The sequence below is a fragment of the Musa acuminata genome, chromosome BXJ3-4 (genome assembly GCF_036884655.1).
Source record: "Musa acuminata AAA Group cultivar baxijiao chromosome BXJ3-4, Cavendish_Baxijiao_AAA, whole genome shotgun sequence".
NCBI classification, from domain to species: Eukaryota; Viridiplantae; Streptophyta; class Magnoliopsida; order Zingiberales; family Musaceae; genus Musa; species Musa acuminata.
This window is the reverse complement of record NC_088352.1, coordinates 11,134,418-11,154,951: the sequence shown is the minus strand read 5'-3', so window position 1 is coordinate 11,154,951 and position 20,534 is coordinate 11,134,418. Positions and strand designations below refer to the sequence as shown.

The 20,534-nt window shown below is 35.7% G+C and overlaps 2 protein-coding genes across 4 annotated transcripts; one reads left to right on the top strand and one right to left on the bottom strand.

Moving 5' to 3' along the window:
- Positions 1-215: 215 nt before the first annotated feature.
- On the bottom strand, positions 216-2,830 carry LOC103981420 (uncharacterized). 2 transcript variants are annotated; one of them, XM_065146063.1, is made up of 2 exons: positions 2,690-2,830; positions 216-1,472 (listed from the first exon to the last, which is right to left on the bottom strand). In XM_065146063.1, the coding sequence occupies exon 2, from the start codon at positions 1,338-1,340 to the stop codon at positions 534-536; it is 807 nt and encodes a 268-aa protein (XP_065002135.1). In that variant the 5' UTR covers positions 1,341-1,472; positions 2,690-2,830; the 3' UTR covers positions 216-533. The 2 variants fall into 2 exon arrangements, with proteins under 2 accessions (XP_065002135.1, XP_018679896.2); XM_018824351.2 differs by having other exon boundaries at positions 2,673-2,804.
- A 10,781-nt stretch (positions 2,831-13,611) lies between these two features.
- On the top strand, positions 13,612-19,987 carry LOC103981419 (probable WRKY transcription factor 4). Of its 2 annotated transcripts, XR_010496079.1 has the most exons (5): positions 13,612-14,162; positions 17,901-18,601; positions 18,682-18,822; positions 19,346-19,680; positions 19,867-19,987. XR_010496079.1 is itself a non-coding variant. In XM_009398148.3 (4 exons), exons 1-4 carry the CDS (start codon positions 13,650-13,652, stop codon positions 19,617-19,619), a joined length of 1,629 nt encoding a protein of 542 aa, XP_009396423.3. In that variant the 5' UTR covers positions 13,613-13,649; the 3' UTR covers positions 19,620-19,823. The 2 variants fall into 2 exon arrangements, 1 of the variants encoding a protein (XP_009396423.3); XM_009398148.3 differs by lacking the exon at positions 19,867-19,987 and having other exon boundaries at positions 13,613-14,162; positions 19,346-19,823.
- The last annotated feature ends 547 nt before the right edge of the window (positions 19,988-20,534 follow it).

The following is a 20,534-nucleotide window of genomic DNA, read 5'->3' as shown; positions in this document are numbered from 1 at the left end:
ACCAGTTTGCTGTTTAGATGAGATCAAATAGTCCGAATAATATACAAAAATTGTGGACTTGTTTCCGGAGACATGGATCACTTTGGATGTCATTAAATAGCCAGCCACACATAGGCAATACAATGAAATTAAAGCATAGTAGAAAAGAAGAAAAAAACACATAGGTATTAGTTAGATATATCAGATGCCAGTAATAAGATCAGTCAGAAAAGGACTAGAAATAAAATGAACTATAACAAAACTAGATAATCAAGTGACGCTATCACAGGGCTCGCTCATACATGGCCTTCACAATGGAGTAGAATTTTCAAGTGTCCCACTTACGTGATGGTAATAGTGTTCATTGCATACATTTATTGCCAAGGTCGGAAATCCCAAGCCAAGGCTCAGCAGAAATTGCAAGACATGCATTTAGTAAATGACCAAGCACTAGATGGCTGTTATCACAACAATAGATTGATGCCAAAACATGCAAGCCTCATGTACTTGATAACTAGCCATTTGAACTCTGGTTTGATCAGAAGAAATACAAGTCAAGTGAATATTTCCCTGAGAAGCCAATCCAAGCTAGGGTATGCAAAATATAGTATCAAAAAAGAGGGCAAAGCAAACAGGATAGTGATTAGGAGATAAAGGGCTAAGATGGCGGCGCTCGCAGGAATGGCATAAAGGACTATGAGGAGGAAGATTATTACAAGAGGGAACTTGGCTGTCAATTGTATAAAGAAAGCCAGAGACTTGCGTAAGGAAGCACGAAATCTTTCGATACTGAAGTAGTTACCAATAAGTCGAGCATGCATTTGGTTGGAATGATCTTCATGCGAGTGTGGAACTCTGTGGGTGTTGTGTTGGCGGTGAGAATGACTTCCCCACGACACATTGCCACTTGAAGGATATACTGGTCTGTGTTCCCCATGGTTCGAGGACTGAGATCTCGACCTATCACCGTTCATGCCCTCGACCATCCAGAGTAAGAAAAAATTTTTCCGGGGAAATATGAGATTAGCTTTGTAGACTAGCCGGAGAGACAAGAGGTTACACCACGGGCAGCATACGAGGAGGGGCAACTGGATCGGTACAGTTGGAAGCTTAACCACAGCCCACTGAAGACCCAGGATGCAGTTCTTGCATAGTGTGTGGCCACACCATAAGACATAAGGCACATTCTCAACAATGTTAAATGACTCCCAGCAGATTGGACATTCCAAACCTTCTTCTTCTTTACTAGCACATGAAGAAACATCATCATCAGAGCAATCAGGATTGGTGGTGCTAGCCTTTGCACAGATGTTCTTTGAGCCTGATTTTCCAGTAGTCGCATTTGATATGAAACTCCACATTTTGATGGAAGGCTTGACAAACTATGAAAGAAATGGCTCTAAGGTTGCAATGTCAAGAACAAGATAGCTTGACTGGGTAACAATTTCCAAGTCTGGTACTGATCCAGATTCGAAGAGCCTGTCAAAATGAACCTGAAACCAGAATGGATCCTTGACATGCATTTTATTTTTCTACTGAGATAATACAAGAACGACATTCCACAATAATGCAAGTGTGGATGTTAAGTAAAATTTGTATGGAACAAAGAAGAGGTTTTGGATTGCAAATACAAACATGAATAGTATCAGAAATACCCAAGCGGCAATTTCATTTTAATATATGCAATTGTAAATCCTAGAAATCCTACCTATGTGTTCAATCATATCTCATAACGTCCTGAGTTTATGTCGATCTAAAGAACAATTTAAAGCACCAGGGATCAAAGATCGTTGATTGACTCCATGCAATATGCATTCTATGAAGTCAATGTCAATCACGTCTCCTGTAATCATAAGTTTATTTTGATCTAAAAAGTAAGATCTAGAGAGCATCAGTAATCGAAGATTGTTGATTTACTCTAGGCAACATGCATTCTACAAAGCCACCGTGAGGTCAAATAAACTATAAAGACACAGAAATAGTATAGTAGGACATCGCACTCGTATCCGAGGAACAGACAGCAGATGATCAAGCATGGGAGCAAAACAGCCGTTTGAAAGTTTAATCTCAAAATTGAGCAGACAAGCAACATCTTTTAAGAATAAATTACAACGCAGGACTGAAACACGTAAGTCATTATCATAAACTTTATTACTTTTAACATGCATATCATCTCCGGCTGTCGTGGTTGACAATTTCAAGATCACATCTACGCATATGTAAAAGTACAACTTCAATTAAACTAACAGGAAATTTCCAGCAAATAACGATGTACCGATGAAGAAAAACCAAGAAACCAAATCACAAACGAAACAATCTTATAATGTTCACGAATGATAAACCAAAAGCGCAGCAATTGAGCATAGTTTAGATCACATTCCAATAGTGGCTCGTGCAGCCAAATCACATCTTCCGTAACACATTATAAACACAATATATGAAAAGGAAAAAAAAAGGAGAAAGCAAACCCAACCCTAGAACCCCCAAAGACGGACCACTCGATCAATATACCGCTCATAATTCAGAAATAAGAGACAGAATCCACCTAAAAGATCACAAAACGCCCACATCAACGGCAGAAAGAAGTGATTTTTGCAATAAAAACAGAACCAAACACAATAAATCCCGCCAAAAAAGCCTGATCCAGAAATCGCGTTTTTCCTGAGAGAAATGAGATTAAACGAAGAACGCACCGACGGTACTGGCTTACCCATCAATCATTGCGAAACAGTAGATTGCCGAAACAAGAGAGGAAATAGACGAATCGAGGAAGCGATGAGAAGACCTGCGGAACCTCCATCCCAGCTCCCTCGCTCTCGGACCCCAGGGACGCATCGAGATCCTTAGCTCATTATGTAGAGCCTGGGGAAAATGTAATTACTTATCTGGGCCTAGACTTGAACTTAATCACGAATAAGACATTTGTAATGAACTGATATCTTCCGTTTATTATTGATCCGACGGTGGCGGATAGAGAGGGGGAGGTGTACGTGTCCACAATGGCCGTGTGCATTGTGTGACAGATGTCGGCACCGTTCTCGTTAAATAGGGGGCTGGTGGGAGTCCTGATCGTAATTTATGATCCACGATTAATACCGATCGGAAGTCTGGATTTGCCTGATTAAAATTGACGTAGGAATCTGAATATGGTCAAATCTAAAGCGAACCCACCCGTGACGGTCAACGCAGTTCGATTCAAACGATTCACGTTTAATTCGCGAGCCAAACTGTGTTCCAAAAGTAATTAATCTGAGCAAGCCAAACCAAATGGCATAGTTAACAAGGTAATCGTGCTGATGATTCCTATCGTAGTGACTATTTTCTTATCGTAAGTCGTCTGGCCCATGTTTGGGCATAGGAACAAAAGACTAGTACGTGTCCAATTGCACTACTTGTCTTGAGGATAAGCCTCAAATTATTGTTTTATTTTATAAAAAAAATAAATTAAGCCTGAAAATACTATACTTATTAAATGCCTTCCAACTATTTATAAATCTTTGTCGACATCTCAATGATGGATAGAGAAAGTTACACTTATATCAGACCATCATTTGATGTGATAGAAGTGATGATTAGACATAATTGAGCTGCAATAATACAGTCAAATCATGAAACGAGATGGCTCTCATCACTAACTCGATTTAATTATCTAAAATGATAATTATTGACATAAAAAACCTCCCTAAAATTATGGCTCCTGACACCGATTGAACTATCTAAAACAATAATTCTCAACACTTATATGATCCAACTATTCAAAGAGGTGACGCACAATATTAATACTATATCATCGCTTAAAAATAATAAACTCTCAACATCAATACAATCAAATTGCCTGAAAAGATAATTCATACTATCAACATGAACAAATAACTTAAAGAAATAATTTTCAACACCAACACGGTCAAAAATAAAGTGATTCCTAATACTAACATGATTGAATCGTGAAAAGATAATTTTTTGACACATTTTTAAATTATTATGAAGGTTGATAAATATTTTTAGATTATTATAAAACTTTTACTTGAATAAGATAATTTTATATTATAAATATTTTTATTCATTTTATTTTGTTTGGAATGTGATCAAAATATTATTCATGCAAATATTTTTTAATAAATTTAGAAAGGACAAAAAGGAAAAAAAATTAAAAAAATTATGTGAGATAAATTAGAGTTAATTTAGGAAAAAAACTTAATTCTTAATTTGAAATTAAAGTTAATTCATAAAAACATTTATTAATGCGTTTTGATATGACAAAGTTGAGGGTTCAAAGCCTCTAATATATTCATATCTTAAACATTGATTTAGTGATTAATACTAACTTATCAAAAGTTAAGAATTCAAAACATATATTAATATTTTAAATATTGATCTGATGACAATATATCAAATCTTTTACGAAAGGTTAAGATTTGAAACCTCTCTAACATATTAAAGGTATTAATTAATAAAAAATGTTTACAGAATCTCATTTTTATCATTTATTATTTTATAATTAATTTATTAAATTAAATTTTTTTTAAAGAAAAATACAAAAATGGTAAGCGAAGCGACGTACAGCGAACCGATCGAAGGTGAGCGCCATCATCGACCGTCCAGATGATTATGATCCAACGGCTGGGTCGCTACCGGACTCGACGAAATGATCATGTCGGGTTTAATTAAAATCCTATTGCCGCGATTTGGAATCCGGGTTTCTTTTGCTGCGACGACGGAGGAGGGCGAGCGAGAGGTGGTGTGTCGATCGCTTCTCCTCCCGGATTCCTTCGCATTCCAGGTCGATTGATATTTCAATTACAATTGGCTGTTCTTTTCTCTTTTTACATCGTCATCTATTGTGGTGGAGATGTGCAGATTTCGGCCGTCACGTTGGACGAGGAACCAAGGCCGCTTCGGGAGCCACAAAGACCTATCCGCAGCAGGCTGGGACGATCCGAAAGATGGGATAAATAGTGACCGAGGAGGATGGCCATGCGAGGTTTGTGTTCTCTGATCACATTGATCGAAGGATGTTGTTGAATGTAATTTATCATGAGCTCCGTGGATTCTTCTTTTGTTCTCATTTATGTGTTGTTTTAATTGATCAATTCATAGATTATTACGGATTCTTCACATTCGTCAATAAATTTTTCCTCTAGTTGTAACTGTTAGCAGTTGCCTGTGGATACATGATTTAACTTGTTGTAATCAAATACCTCTGGTTGCTGACTGGTTGATTGGATTGTCATCTATGCTGTTTGGTCCAATGACCGGATTGAATACGGTTTGATGGAGTCAACAATATTTCAAGCATAAACATCTAGAAAGCGAGTGATTCTGAGATGAAGCATTAAACTACTTTTTAGAAACTTTCGAGTCTTCAGAAATGTTGAATATATTAATGTTGGTGGTGGGAATGACAATGGTGATCGAGCAAGGTAGTCTGAGCGCAGGAGACTCAGCGGCCAGAATGGGGACAATCATGGTTGCTATAACTAGCCTTAACCTGCCAAGTTCACTGTTTGTTAAGTGGCATATGAAAACATTGGCGTAACCACATTTATGGGCACATGCATGATTTGTGGCAACCAAATGCTAAATGAAAATTTTGCAACGGGAGTTAGGAGAATCCCAATCACAAGCACCGATACTTCATCTTAAACTTTGAGATTTGTCATTGCCTGTTGATTAAGTACTTCCGGACTTCTTGCTTAGTTTCATTTACTTTAATTGTTTCGAGGTTTTTTGTTGATCTGAACTGTTTAGTTTTTTTATCAGTGAACAGTGTCCGTTTTGTCTTACATGGGGTTTGTTTTTTCTTTGTTGACATACACAGTCTTAGTTCTTCAGCTTAATTCAGGGAAACAGACCTTATAATGCTGCATACTTAAATCTAAGTGAGTAGATGCGATCAATAACACTTCTTACTGTTTAGAAGAGCCCATGTTTTGAGTCACATAATGTTTCTAGTATTATTAAATAGAACAATGATTTCGTTTGAGTAATCTCTGAGAGCAAGTGATATAGTTTGCAGCTTGCTTCAGCCTATGTTCATTTTGATGTTAAAAAGAGCAGCCCAGTTTGTGAGGCTCTTACCGATACAATTTTTCTCCAGGTCATTTGTTGGATAGATTACTGTCATTAGCATGAGGTTCTTTGGTGACAGTTCATTTAGGACCTTTAATACTCAATTAGTTTATATTCATTTTAATTAGCTCATTTGTTCTGTTCTATAATTCCATTGATCTTTTGGTATGTTAATCTTTTGTTTATGATGAAATGGCCAACTAGAAATAGGTCAATCTGAGTGCCTTACATAATCCAGGCAAAAGGTTTTATGGCATCTTTGTCCTTGAAAGACTCCGTAGCATCTTTTTCCTTATTATGCAAGCTTTTGCAGCTAAAAAGGACATGGTCTTTTCAGTACGTTGTCATTGGGAATTAACACACTTAACACTTATCTAGAAGTACGATGTGAATTATGTCATTTAGTTGACTATCTGAGTTGACATTATGTACTTGAATATATTTGTCACTGACTTTAGTGGCATAATTGTCTTGATTCCAAGGAGTTCTAGCCATAGTCGCCAGGAACTCTGTTTCCCTAAGAGTTCTCCCTGGAAACTGAACTGGGACCCAATTCATTTATCTGTTCAAGGCTTGAGGGGAACTTGACATGCATTCCAATCACACTTGATGAGTTTCTTATGGTTACTGGAAAACTCATATAGCATATATGCCATTATATATTCGTATCTGTTCTAACTCATAGTTAACATATATCCCTTTTTCGGAAATTTCCATTGTTGCAGCTCAAAGCACTCCTCTAGCATCTTGTTTTCGTCATGCTGAAGCTTTTGGCAGGACAACAAAAAATTTAGCAACATTTGTACATTCAAAAGCTCTCTCTACTTTTCTTTTTGCTCAATTTGCACTGGTGTCTTCTATAAGACTATTTCTCATCGTCTAGATTCATTTAAAATTACACATATCAAACATCTTTAGATTATATGATTCTATTTAATTAGATAAGATATATTATGAATATATTTAGATTTTGATTATGGTTATTGGTGAATAAAAAAAAATTATATTATAATAGGATTCCTTATGTTCTTGATAGAAGGAGCTCTCATAATAACTTATTCTAGATTCTTTGCTTTTGCCTATAAAACATGATCTCTATGGGCTAAAGAAGCATTGACATAGTTTATATATTATAGTTTCTCTCTCGATCTTTCTAAACCATCAATCTAAATTCTCCTTACAGATTGATAGCGATTTGGTAGCAATAGTTGTGTTGAGCAATGTACGCATCACAGCGGCCACATTGGGGATGGTCGTAGGCCGAGTGCTGGGCTAATCGCACAAGTGGTGGCTTGGTGCGAGCAGTAGCTGCACAAGCAACATGCACATGCGACGGCCACGCGTGGGCAGAACCCGCGTCCAAGTGGCGACCGTGTGAGGGCAGCGGTCACGCGTCGGGTTAGTGCTACAGGTGGCGATTGTGTGAGGGCCGCACAGTCGGTAGCCACCAAATCTTATTTATCTTCCACGTGAAGGCATAATTTATATGTTATTATGATTATAATTATTATATGAGTTTTTCTTTTATTGATTAATGTTTGATAATTATTATGGTTATTATTCTATTATTGAATTGCTTAGCATAAATTATATTGAGAAAATTTGATGAATATTATTTGTAACTCTTCTCGCTAAGTTTTATTTGCCTTTAGCTAGCAAAGTAGCTTGGGATTATAAGCTTTTGAGGTGTGAATTATAATGAAAGTTTTGTTATTTATAGGACATTTTAGATTATATTTTATATTTTTTTATTAGTCCTGTAGCCAACAAAGTTACCTGAACCAATAATCTATAAAATATTTTATGAAATTAGTTCTAAATAAAATTAAATAAAATAATATTTATAATGACACACATAAGTAAGAGATTTAGATAATCCCAAACGAGAATCTATTTCAAATAATTACGTGATGGGACATGATGATAATGTTTTGGATATCCTTGTAGTTTAGCGTTGTATACCTAAAGGTAGAAATACTATTCCACAAGGATGATATCAATCCTCCATAAATGATTATGTGTGTGAACACTAGATATGTTAATATTAAAGGTAAAATATTGATGATATCAATAGTTTAACATTCATTAAAAAAACTCAAAACATTAATGTTATATTATTACAATGGTACGCCCTTCATTTTATTTTTGTAAATATCCCTATATTTTTTGAAATAAATAGCTTGAGCATATGCAAATTCTATTGAATGAGTGAGACCTTGATCAGATTAATTGAAGAGAACACAGACTTAATTATTGAAAGTTCTATGAAATAAATAATTGAGAAGATTGATCAGAAAAGATATGAAAGACTCAATTTTATAATACTTAGACTTCACTACAGTTTACAACTAGCGCATGAGAATATTTAAAGATTAATTTAATTTTTCTGATAAGTCATTAGCTAATACCTTAGTGAAAGAACTAACTACAAATTAAGAAATTCAAGATTATATCCTCAATGTAATTGACAAAGTTGTAAAAGCAAAACTCATAATATTTTGAGTATTATTCAGGAAGTAAGTAACAATAAAATAAGGATGAAGTATAAGTCACTTGAGTTTATAATTATTATATAAACTCATAAAAGAATATCTTCAAAAAACTATAATATTTGATTTGAAATTAAAAAGTATAAGTAAAACCTTTATATAATTTAAATTAAATATCATAAAAAATTATTTTTCTAATACTTAGTGGATTAATTTGATGCTTCAACATATGTTATCAGATTCATTTTAATTATAAAAATGGATATATAAAAAAAAATGATAAAATCAAAAGAGAATGAAATATTCATCTTAAAGTGAAAGCGATACTAGTTTATATTTATCGCTTACGTCTAAAGATGATTTATTTGATGGATCTTAAGGATTCATGTTATGTTCTTATAATTCCAAGAATTTTAGTTCTTTACCTAGAATTATTAGAATATTATTTCTCCTTTAGTGTGGTTCAAAACTTAATGTGATTCAATAAAAGTTAATATTTGAATTCTATATAATAGTCTATATAAAATTAATATGAATCTTAAGTTTACAATGATCCTATAATTAAATATTATTAAAAAATATATAGTTTCATAAACTCCTTGAGATTATGCTTATATCTACGAGTCGTTTTATATTTTTGTCTCATTAAAGAGAAGCATTTTATTATCATATAGATAATCTATTAAGATATTATTATATATATCTAATTCATATAAAGTCTCATATTGTTGACACTCTTAAATTATTCATAAATGAGGTTGCGAAATAATTAGATAGAAATGTTAATCATCATATGTGACATGGATGATAAATTTTATGATATTTATGATGAACCCAATTATAATTTTAATTCTTTTGCTAGATTTTTTTCAGGTATATGTGTTTAATATGATTTACTAGATATATTGTAGTAGAATATGATTATTAAAAGGTAAAATCATACTCTTATATATATGATTAGGAGCATGATATATTATTCTTTTGTACTTAAAATAATATGAGAAGAAGCTTTAAGGACAACTATGTATATCTTAAATTGAGTTCCTAGTAAATAAATTACATGACTTCTTTTGAGTTATGAAATAATAGGAAACTTAACTTAAGATATTTATATATTTAGAATTGTCTTTTAGAGATAAGGATCTTCAACTCACATAAAAGAAAATTATATTTAATCATTATTTTTAAATATTTTATTATTTATTCAGAAAAGTTCAAAGAGGTACATATCTTATTACCCTAATAATAGTACGATGATAGTTAAATATGGTAATGTAAGATTCATATAAAATAGTGAATCAACATGAGTGAAAATCTTGAAATTTAATTTTGATATAGAGGAGATACAAGTTGATACTTCTTTATTATTCATTATTCGAGAGATTGTTGTTACTCAAATCATTAAATAATTTGATAAAGTTGAATAACAAAATAACATTACTAAACTCTCACAGATATCGATATTAATGGTATTGTAGAATAAACACAAATGATAGCCTTGGGAATATCTTAAAGGGAAAGGAATCCTATCATTTATTGTTATTATATGGTATATCTACAAGAATTATATTATGATATATAAATCAGAATGAACCCCTCATTGTTTTCACAAGTCATAAGAGGTAGTGATTCTAATAAATAATATGATATAATAAAATAAGAGTTACAATCAATAACTAGAATGATGTATGATAAATTTATCAAATTATTTAATAATTATAAAAGAGTCTATTATATAAATATGATTCAAAGGACAATGTTGAATGATATAATGGTGAGACCTGTGGTTAAAAGTTTTACTTATAAAGAATGTATCAATTATAAAGAGACATTTAGTTTTTAAATCAACTCGTTAAGAATTATCATTATATTAGTGATTCATTATGAGTTTGAGTTACATCATAATGATATGAAAATAAGTTTTTGATTAAAGATCTAGCTTTATATGAGTTACTCTAAACGATTCATAAAGAAAATAAAATATATATAAAATTTAGTATGCAAATTCAGGAATTCATTTATGATCTTAAACAAGCTTCAAGATAATGATATATAAATGTTCTTGATATCATTACTTTATTTTTCAGATTTAAGAAAAAAATATTATTAATTAATATTTATATCTAAAGATAAGTAGGAGCAAGTTTATTAGTCTTATATATGGATAATATTTTGCTTAGTGATTTATTATACTAAATAAAGAAATTTATCATCAAGAGTTTTAAGATAATTGATATGAATGAGACATCTTATTAGCATTGAGATATTTAGAGATAGATCTCAATGATTGTTAAGACTGTCTCAGAAATAATATATTGATCGAGACTTAAAAGGATTTAATATACAGTTTTGTTCAATAAATCATAAAATAAAATTTTAGTCAAAAATAAATACTTTAAAATAATTTTAAAAGAATTAAATAAAGAAAATATTCTTTGTATATACGTAGTTGGAAATCTATGGTTAAGCTGGTGTTAGAATAGATAAGTTTTACTATTAAAATATTAGGTATATATTAGAGTTATCCAAAAGTAAAAATACTAAAGGACCGTAAAGAAAATAATAAAATATCTGAAAGAGACGAATGATTATATGCTAATATGTATAAAATTATGTTAGCTTGAAATGATGGTATATCAATTAGAGAGGTAATTTATTATTATATTATTATTAATAGAAGTTGATTTTGTGGCATGCTTTGAGACCATTGATCAAATTTTATGACTGTAAAATTTTATCTTAGGACCTAATGTGGTTAGACTCAATTATCAAGTCGCTGAAGATATTTTGTGATATCGTAGTAGTTTTCTTCTCTAACAATGATGAATACTATTGTATCTCCATGAATTATGGTATAAAGTACTTGATGGTTAGAGAAGAAAAGTCTAGAAACATCCAATGTCAATTAATTACTTGAGTTCTACTATATTGATTGTTGATCCATTGATTCAGAACTTACAACTTAAGTGTTTTGAAAGAACATATTCTTATGATTGAGTTTGTGAGCAACCTATAAAAGGATATGATGATGTATGTTTGAGTGGATACTATAATTGGCATTCGTACTTACATACTTAAAGTTATTTATTTATTTCTGTTATCATGTTCATACATACATATTATGATTGAATATGATAATATGATTATCTTGACAAGATAAATTACAAGTCATTTTGGACTTCTTTAGAAAATGCTAATAGTGTTATGGTGCATAGAAAGAAGTGTGACATTAATGACATATAATCATTATGACTTGTATTGTTAGTCAAACTTAATATAGTATTATTATATTTATTAGACTTATTAACTTATTTTTAAAAATTCATGTGCGTATAAATAGTTTTTTTTTCAAATTTAAAATCTAATTGGATAAAATTATTTTAAAATAAATTTTTTTTATTTATTTTTGATTTTAAGTCTTTTTGTATTTTACAAATTAATGGATCAAGTGGAAGAATGTTAGATTATGTGGTTCTATTTAATTATGTAAGATATATTATGAATATGATTGGATTCTTATTATAGTTATTGATGAATAGAAAAAAAATTTCATATTATAATAGAATTTCTTAGGGGATGTTCTTGATGAGAGAAACTCTTAACTTATCATAGATTCTCTACTCTCGTCTATAAATAGATAGAACATCTAGAGGCTCAAGAGACACAGTTGAGATATTATAGTTTCTCTCTCAACTTTCTTGAATCATGATCAATAGAAAGAGTGGAGAATGAGAGTCTAGTTCTCTTTGCAGATTGACAACGATTTTGAATGTGCCCAAATCACATAATAATCTTTTTTTCATATGATATCAAAAGGTGTAAAAATCGATTTAATATTATTTGACAATCTTAGCATAATTTTTTTTTTTCGTATTACATATAGTATATTACATATTTTATGTTATTATTGGCACAAATCAAAAGCTCTCTTTTTTTTTCTGTCCCTTTGTAATTTCTTATTTTTACTCGATTCTTGCACTGTTGTCATCTAATCTTGTGGTGACTGTCGCGTTCGGGCGGAAAGCAAATCTATGCACTAAAGGACATTGGTTCCAAGTAGCTTTCCTCCATCTACTATTTGCTGGTTGCAGATTCCTACAAGAGGATAGGCTTCCAGATGATACTTTCCGAAACTTGATCCGGCGTTTGCAACAGGTACGAGTAATTAGTCAACTTGCTTTTCAATGTTTTATTTTATAAAGGAAACCGAATTAGCTACAGAAAGAACCTCCGACAACATAGTACAAAACTTCAGGCCACAATTACCTTGTCAAAAAAAGATCGTTCTTACTTGCGTAGCAGTAGCCTTCGGTGGTTCACACTCCTCGCTGCTCGCTGGCCGAGTGGGTTCTTTAGCATGTCCAAAGCTTTGTTTATTTGTAAATCCGATTGTGTTTTTCTGCGAATTTGGGACAGAAGGCTCATTTTAGAGATGGAAAATTATAGGTAAAATAAGCAGCCATCGATTTGGCACGGTAATACGATGCGATTTATCACATCACAATCGTGATAAACGTGTTTTATCTGTTCATACTGCTTGTACAGCAGCAGAGTCCGTCTGGTGAGCAACGCTGGAGAAGTACCAATGCCAAATCGAGAACCTGACAGATTTTGACAGATCGTGAGCAACCATCCAGAAACGACGAAAGAGTCTGCTCACTTTATCTCTCTTTTTAATTTTACTGCAAAATAGATGTTTGTCCTTTGCGATCAATGATGCTGAGCATTCATCGTGAAGAGCCCAGGCGCTCGTGCTTCTCTCTCTTGGTGCGCGTTGTGACTGCACAGACTCATGTGGCCCTACTGTAGCAGCGGGCACCAAAGAAGCGCCTCCTCTCTCACCCGCCGCCAACTGACATTCCATGTCGTCCCCGGAATACCCTCCAACGGCCTCTGCTTTTACAGAGCTGCCTTGCTATGGATCTGTCCCTCTGCTCCATGCAAAGTAAAAGAGGAGAATCATGGGTAATGCGGTAATTGCACATACCAACTAATTGGCCGACAAGTCAACGAGTCTCTCTTTACTCGCATCTGATCATTACCTCGGAGGGAGGCCTTATTTTTCCCATTTGTAGCTCCATATTTAACTGCAAGAGTCGAGAGCAGTTTGGTATGAATCTGATGGCGGAGAACGGGGGCGGCGGCGGCGGTGGCGGAGCAGGAGGAGGAGGAGGTGTAGTTCGAGGAGGGAAGGCGGCGGTTCCAGGGCCGGGGACGCTGCCGCGGCCCACCATAACCCTCCCTCCCCGTTCCTCCTTCGAGAGCCTCTTCCACGGCGGCGCCGGGGGCGCGTCGGAGGTGAGCCCCGGTCCACTGACGCTGGTGTCGAGCTTCTTTGCCGAGGAGTCCGAGTCGGACTGTTGCTCCTTCACCCAGCTGCTCGTTGGCGCGATTAATTCTCCGGTGGCGGCGGCGAAGAGGACGGTAGCCTCCTCGGGGGAGCAGGGGAAGGAGGCGGAGAAGCGCTCCAGTGGCAGAGAAGCGGAGAGCGGTGGTGGATTGGTTCGGTTGGGGCAGAGTCGGCCACCGGGACTGGCGATTAGCCAGCCGCAGATGTTCACTGTACCGCTCGGGTTGAGCCCTGCCGGCTTGCTTGATTCTCCTGCCTTCCTTTCTTCTGGCCTGGTATGTATTTCTTTGAAAATCCAATCTTGATATTTTTTTGCCGTCATTATTTATAGATAAAATTAAGTGTGGATGCCTAAAGCATGTCAGATAGTACTTAGTAACACGTTATGAATTCGGCACCCAAGTTGTCGTTGTTGTTGTTTATAATTCTGCCCATGTCTTAAATAGTGATAAATTCAAAATTTTGCAACATCTAAAATATCTTAATTAGGGGTTTTACCAGTAAATTTGAAATCTATGCGATACATAAATTGAATTTTAGATTAAAGCTAAACTGAAGATTCAGAACGGATGTTGAGCTATTAATACAACCAAGTTGCTTGTCTGAGGGTATAAATTGTACTGGTCGATTCGGCCCACTGCTTAGGAAAGAATACTGGCAATTTGGCACTAGAGAAGGATGCAAAGCAGGGTGCTGTCTTGGTTCGTAATGTTATAATGGATGCTACTCCATCTTGATGTGTTTTTGAGTTAACAGTGAATGGGATTTTACTAGACAAATGGTCTAGCCGGACTCCTATCGAAAAGGTATGGATAGTTTTGGATGCATGTTTACTGCAAATTAAGTTTCCTTCAGATAAATTTATTTTAGCAAATTAAAAATTGTTGCTGCCTTGATGCCGTTGATGGAGGAATCATCAAAGCTTGATTCTATCCCGAAGGCACAAGCTCATCCTGATGGCTTATGTGGCAGTCATGAGAGGTGGTTAGAGTGGGGGAAGGTCCAACTAATGCAATCCCGAGGTGTTGCTAGTTCACCCGGGGTAGATTCTGCGTCGGATTGAAGTGGTATGGGCTTCCTTGGGGTTTTGGAGATGAGCTGACGCGTGCCTTGGCTTCGCCGGGAACCTTGCACAAGCGATCAACGTTGGGCGAGTTCCCAACTCGACCCCTCTGATGGTAAAGTTAGTTTCTAAAAAGAGTGGGAGCAAAAGGGTTTCTTGAGTGTCGATCCCCTTTTCAGGCCTTGGGGATCGGCTTTTATACCTAAGTAGCCGGCAAATGGAGATCGACGATTGATGTGGATGGTCCTATACATCCTTCAAGGGCTAATTTATACAGACGACCGGTGGGTACATTTTCCTATAACACATCGTTAGCAAAGGACGATTGTAGGGGTGTCATTTGTCAGGGTTGGTGTCTACTCGAGATATGTGGATAACGATTGCCTATGCCAGGCAACCGGAAAAGGGGGAATAGAGCGGCAAGGAAATGACCTTCCACCCTTGGCCAACCACAGTTTCGGGAAAGGCCACACAAGTCGACCGCAGGGAGCATTAATCACTAGCGCCGAAACCTATTTCCCCTTTTTTAGTCACCTAGCATAGGCAATCGTCATCCGCTTATCCTATGTAGGTGCCAACCCTGACAAATGGCGCCCCTGCAACCGTCCTTTGCTGACAGCGTGTCACATAAAATTGTATCCACCAGCCATCTGCATAAATGAGCCTCCGAAGGACGTACGAGCCTATCCACATCAATCGTCGGCCTCCCTTCGCCGTTACTTAGGTATAAAAGCCAGTCCCCAAGGCCTGAAGAGGGGCTCGACACACAAGAAACGTTACTGCTCCCACTCTCTTCAAAAACTAACTTTACCATCCGAGGAGTAGGGTCGAGAATTCCCCCGATGCTGACCGTTTGTGCAGGGTTCATGACAAAGCCAATGCACACCTTGGCTCATCTCTAGAACTCCGAGGAAGCTCAGATCACCTTGGTTCGACGTGGAATCCATCTCGGACAAACAAGTAGCATCTCGAGATTGCATCAGCTAGATCTTTCCCATTCCAACCACCACTCATGATTGCCACGTGGGCCATCAGGACGAGCTTGTGCCTTTGGGACAGAATCAAGCTGTGACGACTCCTCGGTCAATGATATAAAGGCGGCAACAAGAAGTAAGGCTTATTGAAATATACACTGATATTATCTGATCTAATGAAGTCATAAGTTGAAATCGTACATTTATTGATGATCGGAAGATGATATAAATTTTTCATTACTCTACATGTGGTTGGTGACTGCTGATCATTGTGTAACACACTGAGTAGGTTCAAACAAATGTCAGAACAGCTGGCTGGCATGGATCATTAGAGTAATATTTACAAAATCTATGTAGCAAAACATTGATGAGGTGATTAATACAGGAAATTAATGACTGAATTATTCAAGTTGATATCCATTCAAAATAATAAAATCTGATTGTTTCCATGGTCAGAATATTGTGTCATAGATAAGCCTCTTTATAATCTTAATGTTGACAAATTAATGTGTTTTGGACATTCTACCTGCTGGTGATAGCAACGATGAGAAGGAAGTTTAGAGTTGCTAATGTTGTGAAGGGAACCTTCAAATTATGTGATGTTTCATAACCCTTTATTAAGGTGTATTATTTGAGCAAAAGGTGGTCGTTGCATCAACGTAATTAAACTATTTGACTAAATACTTGATTTTATTTATGTTCCTCTATAGTCTATGATTCTATCATCAATGGAGTGCTATAAGGAGATCAATGTGGAAAGGACAAAAAACTAAGCATTTAATAAGCAAAAAAATTATCATGAGAGAAAGCAGATGTGATGTATGTTGCACCTTTTATTGGAAGTTGTTAGTGGATTTCGAAGGTCATATTTTTTTTGAGAAATACATTCATGGTTTCGAGTTGTGAAAAGTTTTGACTTCACCATATAGTGTTAGCATGGTACCAGCACGGGTCTATTTCCAGGTCAGGTAGCACACTAAGATAATGTCATGGCCGACATGGCCGAGTCTATTGAAATAATTAACCTATTAACTTTGTCTAGCCTGAATCACTGACCCATTAATTTTGTTAATTGTAGTACACTCATCCAATTTTTATAGACCAATTTAAGTCCTCCTCAAACTTTCTATGAGGACTAATCTGGGGATGTTACACATGCTTTTCCATATACTTCTGTTTAAGATAGCTAGTAGGGGTCTTGTGCAGTAACATGCTGATGTTGATGTTGTGAGGCATGTCGACGGAAAGAAAATTCCTGTCTACTGTGAATTGAGTATGGAGAGGCAGTAGAAGTTTAGCTCAAAATGAATATGATTTTGTGCGCAGATGACAGCGTATGTTACCATAATCAGCAACCTATGACCAATTTTTGTGAAGAGGGTTCTGGCACACTCAGCCATCTACGTTCTGTTATAAAAATAATACTTCATTAGGAATGTTAAGTTCTGAGATGTCAGAAAAAATCTAGCTGTGTAGGCATAAAATGATCCTTCAGCCAACTTTCGGTAGAGTTATCGAAAACCTTGGGGAAAATGTGTAAACTTGTTTATCCACCTCTCATTCCACTCTCTTATGTACCTCCTTGTTTAATAGGCCATGTATTATCATTTCAATTGTTAGAAAGACTCGGTTTTTGTACCAAAAGTTACAACTCTATTGGTCAATATGGAGATCAGTAATCTGGAGATCGTTGTTGACAATGACTAAAACTTCCAGGTTTGACTATAAAGCAGTCTATCATTGGTAAAGCATGTCCTAAGTGATAATGGAAAACGATGAGTGCATCTTATACTTTGCTTCTCTTTGATGTGTTCTTCAATTATGATACTTTTATCACTAATACTTACTATTACTTGTTTCCCAAGGTTGAGATATATTTGAACACACTTTGTATTATTAGTTTATGAATAAAGTAATGCTCTTGTCTTTAAAGAATTTTTGTTGAAGTCTCAGTTGTTTTTCACTGATCCCTATAGGGGAATTTTGCAATGTCTCACCAAGAAGCCCTTGCTCAAGTCACAGCCCAAGCTGCAGAGTCTCAATTTAGAATGCAGAGTGAAGCTGAATTTCCATCATCTTTCTTAGCAGCAACAACCTCCTCCTCGTCACAACAACCAATTCCGGAGACTCCTACTATCAAACCAACTTATGCTGCAGAAGAATCTGCGGACGGATCCCAATCTGATCGGAGGTTGGAATCTAATACTGCTATCGTCAACAACAATGCTCATGATGGCTACAATTGGCGCAAGTATGGTCAGAAGGTTGTGAAAGGAAGTGAATATCCCAGGAGCTATTACAAATGCACCCATCCAAAATGTCCAGTTAAGAAAAAGGTAGAATGTTCAGTAGATGGTCAAGTAACTGAGATAATCTATAAGGGCCAACATAATCATCAACGTCCGACACCAAATAAACGCGCCAAGGAAGCCAATAGTTTTCCAAGTGGATTGAATGAAATGAACGAGAGCCTTGACAATCCTAAACCAGGCTCTCTGCCTCATCATGGACATTTCAGCAAACGGAACGACATAACTGCTGCTCCGATTTCCAGAAGAGATCAAGAATCTGATCATGGGACACCTGAACAATTATCTGGGTCAAGTGATGGTGAAGAAGGGGCTGAAATTAGGACAGATGAAGGAGATGACGATGATGAGCGTGATCCCAAAAGGAGGTATTGTGATATGCATACCAAAATTGTTTATAATTATCATCATTCTTGAGTTCACGAGATCAACTTTGGCTGATCTGCAGGAACATGGCAGCATCTTCTCATAGGACACTGAATGAGCCCAGGATCATTGTGCAGACAACAAGCGAGGTTGATCTTTTGGATGATGGCTATAGATGGCGCAAATATGGGCAAAAAGTGGTGAAAGGAAATCCTAATCCAAGGTAGCATCTTTTCTGTACAATTTTATAACCTGCTTTTGGTACAACAATATGCTTCACATGCATATTTTGGTATTATTTAAAATTATCTTTGAATCTAGCATATAAGTGCTTGCAGAAAGTACTATGTTAATTGGATATTTTGGAAGGTCATGTAAGTTTTCTGCCATCTTACTAGAGCCTGACAAGTTTTTCACAAATGTTTCTTAAGGAGAGAGACTTGGAAGATGTTATTGATTTAATCATCCTGTCAAACATGTCTCCATGCTTGTTGGTCGAGTCTGGACAAGCACTTGGAAGTGGCATCACATTGAATATCGAAATGATAGGTACCATAGGAAGCTAAGGTGACAAAAGGATATTGTTAGGTTGCTTGTGGCTATATTTGCTTTGGTTTAATTCTTCTTCCATAGCTAATATGCATGGGAGGTTACAGGCTCTCTACATCGTAATATCGGACGTTCATTTTCAAATTGACTATTCTGCTATGGATTCGGACAGCTTAATCCTTCTTAATTCAATGCAGGAGCTATTATAAATGCACGTATGCGGGATGCAATGTCAGGAAGCATATCGAGAGGTCTCCGACAGATCCCAAAGCTGTAATAACATCATACGAGGGAAAACATAATCATGATATCCCAGCTGCTAGAAATAGCAGCCATAACACTGTGTCTGTCGGCACTGCTTCCAGCAATGCAGTTTCTGATCAAGCTTCCCTTGCATCTTCAAACTTCAGAAACCAACATCGAAGGCCAGTTGCAGTCCTCCAACTTAAAGAAGAGCATGAAAACACCTAAAATTTTCTGCCATGATATTTTTAGGTCTTGCTGCATTCCCCGGAGTTATCAAGGCTAGAAAGTAAGTTCAGCAAAATGTGATATTTCATGCTTACTATATTCTAGTATTTTATGTGACCTAGCCGATAGTTCTTTGTGTGCTATTATTTATATACCTACCGCTCTCTTTGATAATTATCATTCACGTGCATTCATTCCTTTTCACTCTAAGGTCATTTGACATAAAATGAGGTTGATGATTGTATAGATGTTTGCCTCGGGAGTCCAAAGATCTGGCAGTGGATGCTTGGGTTAGATTCTGCATTATCCATGTAACTATTTATTAAGCTAATTAGACATAACAGAGTCGTGATTTTACATTGTGTTCAGCCACATTCTTAGGACCGACTGATTTCAAACAGGTAGTGCTGAGTGCTGACTAATTGTATTTACTTTGATACCTTATTCTGTGGTTTCAAGTGTGTTTGCGAGGTACTCTGCTGTCATCTGGCTGCTTGTAGAAATGCAGACAAAACAAAGTTGACTTATCAACATCAAGCAACGATGGTCATTTCCTTAATCAAAGGAAAGCCTGAGGTAAAGATTATTAAATATGAACCACGATTTCTTTGAGGCTTTGTCATTATTGATTTCGATGTATGATAATGAGTGTAATTATTTTTCTGAAGCTTGAAAGAAACTTAAGAAATATGATTTCTAGAATAGAAACATGAAAGCAGCCCAGGAAAATTTAAGATCGTCGGTCCCTTTTTTTTTTCCCAGAAATAGCATGTCTGCTCTTTCTTTTTTAAGATATCATATCCCGCGAAATATCGAAATATTAAGACCACTGTTCCTTACATTAAAACCATCAAAAACACATAAATTAATCGTTTCTAACTGTGGTAATCAGCGTTGGTTTTAGCTAAAGATTGC

Bases quoted from the DNA above. Each gene is read 5' to 3' on its own strand.
- LOC103981419 (XM_009398148.3), top strand. From the start codon at position 13,650: ATGAATCTGATGGCGGAGAACGGGGGCGGCGGCGGCGGTGGCGGAGCA. The intron at 18,602-18,681 runs GTATTGTGATAT...GCTGATCTGCAG, and splicing joins GAGCGTGATCCCAAAAGGAG to GAACATGGCAGCATCTTCTC. The intron at 18,823-19,345 runs GTAGCATCTTTT...AATTCAATGCAG, and splicing joins AAAGGAAATCCTAATCCAAG to GAGCTATTATAAATGCACGT.
- LOC103981420 (XM_065146063.1), bottom strand. From the start codon at position 1,340: ATGTGGAGTTTCATATCAAATGCGACTACTGGAAAATCAGGCTCAAAG.